General features: G+C 42.0%; 1 protein-coding gene across 5 annotated transcripts in view; it reads right to left on the bottom strand.

Annotated features, from left to right (window-relative positions):
• Nucleotides 1-3,392: 3,392 nt before the first annotated feature.
• UBA3 (ubiquitin like modifier activating enzyme 3) overlaps nt 3,393-8,196 on the bottom strand; it is a 29,167-nt gene continuing 24,363 nt past the window's right edge. For all 5 annotated transcript variants that reach the window (XM_007655455.4, XM_007655457.4, XM_007655458.4 and 2 more), the window contains 4 exons: nt 7,222-7,322; nt 7,030-7,093; nt 6,895-6,949; nt 3,393-5,925 (listed from right to left, as the gene is read on the bottom strand). In XM_007655455.4, coding sequence (XP_007653645.1) covers nt 5,837-5,925; nt 6,895-6,949; nt 7,030-7,093; nt 7,222-7,322 — 309 coding nt within the window. In that variant the 3' untranslated portion in view covers nt 3,393-5,836. The remainder of the gene's footprint in view (nt 5,926-6,894; nt 6,950-7,029; nt 7,094-7,221; nt 7,323-8,196) is intronic.

Genomic DNA, 8,196 nt, shown 5'->3' with positions numbered 1-8,196 from the left:
GCCCGATGGGGACGGCAGGGGCTGTTGACGCATGCGCATGCGCGCAGCCCTTCCACGTCTCCACCAAACCGCAAACGAGAGGCGTGACGTCACTTCCCGGAAACGGGTGTCGCCCCGAGTTGCTGAAGCTCTGGCGGTGTCTGGCCAGCCATTGTGAGCAAATAGGAACCCACGTGGTCCCCCTCTGCCCGTCACTGAGCCCGCCGAGGGAGTTTATTCATCATCATCGTCATCATCATAATTACGCTATCCGTTAAGCGCTTACTAGGTGCCGGACACTGTACTAATTCTATTCTATTTATTTGCCATTGTTTTTATGAAATGTTCTTCCCCTTGACTCTATTTATTGCCATTGTTCTTGTCTGCCCGTCTCCCCCGATTAGACTGTAAGCCCGTCAAAGGGCAGGGACTGTCTCTATCTGTTGCCGACTTGTGCATTCCAAGCGCTTAGTACAGTGCTCATGTACTGTACTATCTTGAAAGCCCTTCTAAAAATAAATACAATAAAAACACATCTCCTCCTGGCAGACTTCTGTGATTAAATTTGTAATCGCCCACCACTACTACTTCAGCACTTCCGTGCCATCTGAGCACTTGGTCCTTCCCTCTCCCTCCCACTACTTATATATACACGTTGTTTTTATATTCTATTACTTCCTCCTAGCTGTAATTTCTTTCAGCATCTGTCTCCCAGTAGATTGTAAACTCACTGCAGGCAGGGATCGTGTCTACTCTCTGTTCTTTCCCAAGTCCTCGGCGCAGTGCTCTGATCTATAAACACTACTGATCATTCAACCAATCAGTCGTATTTATTGAGCACTCACCATGTGCACAGCACTGTACTAGGTGCTTGGGAGAGTGCTTTGTGCCAGCCACTGTTCTAGGTGCTGGAGTAGATACAAGATATTCAGGTTGGGCACAGTCGTTGTCCCACATGGGGGCTCACAGCCTGGATACCCATTTTGCAGATGAGGGGACAGGGGCCTAGGGAAGTGAGGCGGTTTGGTGAATTGAATGAATTGAATGAATGAATACTAAGCGCTGAGGTGGATACAAGAGAGAAGCAGCTTGGCTTAGTGGGGAAGAGCGCGGGTTTGGGAGTCAGAGGACGTGGGTTCTAATCCCGCCACCTGGCTGCTGTGTGACCTCGGGCAAGTCACTTCACTTCCCGTGCCTCAGTTACCTCGCCTATTAAAAGGAGATTGAGACTGTGAGCCCCTCGTGGGACGATCTGATTACCCTGTATCCCCCCAGCGCTGAGAACAGTAGTTAGCACGTAGTAAGTGCTTAACAAATACCATCATTACTATTATTACTATACAAGCAAATCGGGTTGGACACAGTCCCTTGTCCCACGCGGGGCTCACACTCTCAATCTCCTTTTAATAGGCGAGGTAACTGAGGCACCGAGAAGTGAAGTCACTTACCCAAGGTCACACAACAGACAGATGACAGGGCAAGATTAGAACCCACGAACTTCTGGCTGCCAGGGCCGTGCTCTATCCACTGCGCCATGCTGCAAACAGCCGGGTAAGGAAAGACAAAGAGATTCCTCCTCTCGCTTGCTCAGCGCCAGGCTGATGGATTGTGCTCTACCAGTGGTTACCAAAGCTGTATGATGGATGAGAAAATCGCAGCCGGTAGTTGTGCTGTTGCTGGTATGGATCAATCTCATTCATTCATTATTGATCACTTACTGAGTGCTCGGGAGAGCACGATCTAACAATAGACACATTCCCAGCAGGCGAGTGGCGGAGCCGGCATTAGAACCCAGGTCTAAAAGTTGATTTCAATGTCTGCCTCCCCCTCTAGACGGTAAGCTCCTTGTGGGCAGAGAACTTTTGTCTATTGTACCAAGTCTATTGTACTCTGCCAAGAGCTTAGTACAGTGCCCTGCACACAACTGCTCAACAAGTATCACTGATCAATTGTGGCATTAGCCAATATTAGCATTCCAAAATTTAAAAAAAAAAACACCTGACACCACTTCTGAGACCAAGGTACAAGCTGTGAAATGCTAGCGATAAACTAATACTGGCTATGCCTAGGATACAAATTAGGAAAGGTGGGATTAAGATTCATATTTACAGCATCTAGTATATAAATCGGTGCACACTGCCCAGCCGTCACAATGCCCACCCTGTGATCTCTCCCTAGGGCCGAAAGAGCTGACCCATATATGGTTCAATCAAAATCAGTAGCCTTCAAAATAACATTAAGGCTCCTCTTCCTATTATAGATCAAATCCCTGATAATAAAAAGCACAAAGGTGGTTTATAATTTTGTTACACAGTAATGAGTGGTATTTATTGAGCACTTAAGGTGTGCAGAGCAATTAGACCTGGCTCCCCCTGTAGCCTGATTTCGCTTTCCCAGTTGTTTCCTAAGAAAATGACAGAACCGCAGGAGATCAAGGTCCTGCCCGATTGAGAGTACATCTCTGATCTACGGAAGGTGACCTTTCCCATCCAAGGGACTGTTCCCATCTGGACACACCCCAGTTGGAGGTCTCTGCCCAGTGTAATGACAACTGATCATCTCAGAGCGACTCCGTTTGGGGTAAGCATTTCATTTTAAGGTTCACCTTAATACAGAAAAATGCTAGTTTGTGCTCTTCATTAGTTCTACAACAACAGAGTACTAAGCCAAAGAGCACTAAGCAATGCTTATTACCTTATTTCGTATAGGAAATAGCATAAAGTGCATCGGTTCTTCAGTCAGAAACCTTCACCGCTGCTGGATGGCGTAGCTCCAGCGAGGCATGCCCCTACTTCTAGCTGTTTCACCCTCCCCGGACATGATGGACATGCTTAAGCGGGCATTCCCGAAAACAACTGGCGGCCACGATCACGGCAGCAACCTGGGAACTTCACACTGGACTTTGGCACTTCCGCGCAGGAGCAGCACTAAGCTACATTTGCACTACTAGCAGATGGGTGTCACCTGATTTGACTATTGACTATTTGACTTTTGAATTGACTGTATCTACCCCAGTGCTCAGAACAGTACCTGACACGAGTAAGCATTTAACCAACACCATCGTCATCATTCTTCTCTGTAAAATTCTTGTGGGTAGTTTGCTACGTACTGCACCCCTGACTGCCTACTCACTTGTGGGGGCTCCTCCCCACCTCCCCAACAAAAAAACTTGACTGGCAGGGACTGACTAGAGGGGGAATTGTGCTGAGCAACCCACTCCCACTACAATAATTCACTATGTCAGCTTCTCGGTCCCTGGGTCTTTGTGACCAGACCGAGGTTTGAGCGAGCCATCGGTGTCTCAAGGGAGACTGCCGTCAATGTAGAGCATTCTGATGCATAAGCGCTCAATAAATACTATTGAATGAATATCCAAAATCAAAAATAACCAAAACAATTTTACACACACAAAATGGAGTTAATACTATTTATTAAGTCACATGATTCAGTAGCAGTGTAAATAGTATCGATAATTAGATTATGATTTTCAAGGTCAACATATGTATACATTTAAAAGACTGTGATTCTTCTCAGCCAAAGCCTTGAATACGTTGATCTGAAGCTGTCCCGAGTTCAGGCACTTCACTCAGGCTCTTTCAGAGTCTGCTGAGCACGCAACTCAGAGAGCCACTTGATTGCTACACGTCAAACTATATCCCTGCTGCTTTTCAACAAGGGGCGCCTGTGTTACTTGAGATTTGCTTCACCGCCACGTACTGTATCTATGTCAGGACTGGAAACACAGTAACTCCAATGCCAAAAACACAGCTGCATGTGCAGTGGGGCCCATGCATGCCCAATATGCAGAATGCACACATGCAGCTCACAGTTCATGCAGAGCAAAACCTGTACCACTACTTTTACCATCACAAAAGTATGAAAGCACTGTAAGGAATATTGGCATTAAAATTCCATAGTGCTCCTAGGAAAAAGCACTAAAGGAAGAACTGGTAGAATGGAGAATTTCCAGAGTCTACTTCTGTTCCATCAGTGTGCCAAATATCAAATAGTGGGGTTTAGTGGATTACTGCTGTTTCATCTGGTTGTAAAAATAAAATGAATTCATGTGAACTGATTTTTCATACCAAAACCCAAACTGTACAATTCCACAAGCCCGGGGCCTCCTACACTTAGCACTGCAGTTGGCTTCCAGGAGAATCAATTGGGTTTCCAGCCCATGACAGCTCACTGATTCAGATTATGGTAAAACTGGGACCAGAAAGGGAAGAGGAGACTTAAAAAATATTAAAAAGGAGGACGGGGCAATGTGATCATTCCCATTTTAAAAATGACATAACTGTGGCACAGAGAGGGTGATAAAATTTGCCTTTGGGTGTACAGCAAGCTAACTAGTCACGCTCAGTCCCTTCCTGCTTTACATGCATAGGATGCGGGCACGTGCGCAACTGTCTCGCCACACTTGCACATCTAAAATCAGCTCGCACCATAAATAACATTGTCTTCTAACCCAAGGAATGGCTAAAAATGAGATGATACTGTACTGCTGAATATCAGAACTTTGGAAAAAAAAATATTGTATCAAATCCTTAGGCATAACAGTACTTGTTATAACATGATTCCACTTCTACCCATTGCAACTGTTAGGTTTACACATTTGCAGAAACATTTGTTCCTAAGACTTTAATAATCCATCTCTAAAAAAAATATTTAAGAAGCAAGATTGTTTCCAATTATACTCATTAGAAGTACACAGGTTTTAAACATTCTGACATGTCCAAAGTTGAATTCCAGACTGGATAGAGCATGCATGACATGCATACATGCACAAATGTATATGTTAAAAGAACTTTTGTCAGAAATTAGGTTGCCACTATTTTACATGACATAAATCTAGGTTGCCTACATCAGTAGTGGATCATTTTGGAAAAGCATGATTAGACTATTAAAAGTATCAGTTCCCCCAAATTAACATATATTTTTGGAATTCTCTCTCACACACACGATCATTTACCAAGTTTCCTGAAGATGCTTATCAACGTCCCCCTTTAAAAAATATTTCTCTTCATATTTGAGGATAGTGATAATTACATGTGTGCAGGTGTGCCCTTACACAGCAAAATAGAATATTTATATAGACTTTGAAACTGAAATTTTCAAGCTTCGAAAGTTTAATTTTACACAGGACAGTTTACTGGCCTCAAACACATATGGAACCCAGTGGGACAAAGTAGACTAGTTTTAAGTTTATTAATAAATATGTGTCTTCAGCAGTTACTGTTTAGCATTAAGTTCCATTTCAGTTCAGTGGGCATTAAATATATTATTAATCCTGAGTGGATTGCAAATATGTCCATGAAAAGTATTTTCCCTTTTTCTTGCACAAATGGGATAAAAATAGCTTTAATAAATTATGAACAACATAACCCTTTGTGATACTTAATATTCAATCCATCTAAAAAGCAACTGAATATTCAATCAAGAAGGAAAGTTGCACATTTGTGGTACACTATATCTGTCTGCTGACAGATATAAAATATTATTTAAAATCTTATTTTTCTACAAAGATGCATGTGTTGCTAACTACAAGATGAGGGATGAATTATTTTGACTAATGTAAAATATCCATGTACAGGACAGAGTGTTTGCCTGTTGTAAAGAAAAATACAACCAACAGATAAGCATATCTATTTCCAGGCATTATAAATCATATAATAATGAAAGCTCTTATAAATGATTCTCTTCAAATTCTGCTTTGATAGTTCTAAAGAAAGGAAGATTTAAAAGTTGCATTCAGCAACACTAAGACTAAAGAGAACAGCAAGTTAGATTTTTCTTAGCATTGAATAATAATTATATGGATTTTTCTTTCATTATATGCAGATAAAGTGTGATTGAATTAAGCCGTGAAATGGAGTTTGAACAAGACAGTCTGTGGTGTGGTGACATCAGCAACTGCAAGTTCCTGTCCATCAGTGAGCCCCAACTCTAAATCAAGAAAAAAAAAAAAATGTATACTAGACTATCAAAAACGTACATACAGTAACCATTTCCAGCAGAAATTTACTTATATATAAAACAAAGTTCAACAGAGAAACCTCACAAATCTAATTCTTTGAAACCTGTATTCTATAACTGTGCTATGACTATGTTCTCGACTGAATGTTGCTCAGGCCCATATTGATATTCTTCTCTGTGGGGCCTAGGCAACACTCAATAGAGAATAAGTCATTTTACTATTTATCTATTAGGATGAGCTACCTAGGGTGGAACCCCCATGGTGGAACCCCCATCCGTCACGATGTTTAATCAAAGATATCTACTGAGCACTTACTGTGGGCAGAGCCCTGTACCACACGCTTGGGAAAATACAAGAGAGCTGGTAGACGTGTTCCCCACCCACAAGGAGTTTACAGTATAGAGGGAAAGAGAGACATTAATACAAATTATGGATATAATCGTTGTAATTGGTAAGCGCTTACAATGGGCCAAGTGCCATAAAGCACTGGGGTAGGTACACGATAGTTAAATCCCACTTGGAGCTCACAGTCTAAGAGGGAGAACGAACAGGTACTGAATCCCCTTTTTACAGATGAGAGAACTGAGGCGCAGAGAAGTTAAGTGACTTGCCCAAGGTTCAGTTATATTTATTGAGCGCTTACTGTGTGCAGAGCACGATCTAACAATACACAGGCCGGTATTCCCAGCAGACAAGTGGCAGAGCTGGGATTAGAACCCAGGCCCTCTGACTCCCAGCCCTGGGCTCCTTCCACTAGGCCACGCTGCTTCCCTGTACAGAGGTGCTGTGGGGCTAAGGAAAGACTGGGCCACCATCAGTCTTGGGGGGTTTATTTATTTACCTCCCTGAAGGAAGGGGGCTAGACTAGAGTTCTCTTCCAGCTCTAGAATTTTATATCTCCATTTGGGTGTACAAGCAGAATTTCCTACATAAATTACCTTTCAAGGTTTTTGAAAGATTTGGTCTTGTTCGTTCTTCAATTGAACTTACTGTCTGGAAAAAAATATTGTATTTGAAATTAAATGAAGCCTTGAATAGAACCATAAGCAACCCAATGATTGTACAGTGATCACCTGTAAGTAAAGTGTTCTATTCTTCCCATCTAAAGTAGCTGTGATGGCTGGAGATTTCATCTGCCTGTAATAAATAATTGAGGAAAAAAAAGTGAAAATGCTCACCAAAAAGGCAACTTTTGGAATAAAAAAACACCTAGTTAAGAATAGGTGATCTTATACATCTAAAAATAGTTTTAAATACAGTCTTACAATGAGGCACTATTAGTCAAATAATCCAAGACCTCCTGCAGTTTAGCTGATGGAGGGAACTGAATATCTTGAGGAAGCTGGCTGCAGGCTGGACAATTCTCCTACAAAACAAATTATAATGTTAACCAGCACAAAAACACCCCTTAAAAATATAACCAAGTTTAAGCAATTAAATATTTAAATTTTTTTTTACTCAAGGAAATGTGTACCCAGTAGTTTTACTGCTTACAAAGCTAAATTATGGATGACCATTTAACTATGATTTAATTATGTGCAAGTTATTTTGTGAGTTGATTTAGTAACTACTAAAAAGCATGATTATTGTTTATGCACATATATGGGCCATGGCATGAGCAGCAGCTGGCAGGGCAGTAGGACTTTTTTCTTCCACATAAGGCTGGTACTGGGTCTTGCCCAACCTCGAGATAAAAATCAATCAATGGTACATATTGAGCACTTACTGTGTGCAGAGCATTGTATTAAGCATTTAGAAAAATACGAGAGGGTTGGTAGACATATTCCCTGCCCACAAAGGGCTTACAGTCTAGTGGGGGAGACAACTATAATAAAAAAAATTAGATATGCACATAAGTGCTGTGGGGCTGACGGCGGGGTGAATATCAAGTGCTTAAAGGGTATGAAATCCAAGCGCATAGGTGACATAAAAGGAAGGAGGAGTAGGGGAAATGAGGGCTTAGGGGAGGCCTCTTGGAGGAGATGTAATTTTACAAAGGTTTTGAGGTGGGGAGCATGGTAGTCTGTCAGATATGAAGGGGAAGGGAGGTCCAGGCCAGAGGGAGGATGTGGGCAAGGGGTTGGCAATGAGATAGACAAGGCACAGTGAGTAGGTTGGCATTAGAGTGGGCAGGCTGGGTTGAAGTGGTATAATCAATCTATACAAACAAGTGTATTTTGAAAGGTTCTTTAGAAAACACTTCTAAAGCACAATGAAAATTATTCCACAGAATATTAAAT

This window comes from Ornithorhynchus anatinus, chromosome X1, assembly GCF_004115215.2.
Source record: "Ornithorhynchus anatinus isolate Pmale09 chromosome X1, mOrnAna1.pri.v4, whole genome shotgun sequence".
Lineage (NCBI taxonomy): Eukaryota > Metazoa > Chordata > Mammalia > Monotremata > Ornithorhynchidae > Ornithorhynchus > Ornithorhynchus anatinus.
The sequence above is the reverse complement of the archived record's forward strand: the minus strand, read 5'-3'. Positions and strand labels throughout refer to the sequence as shown.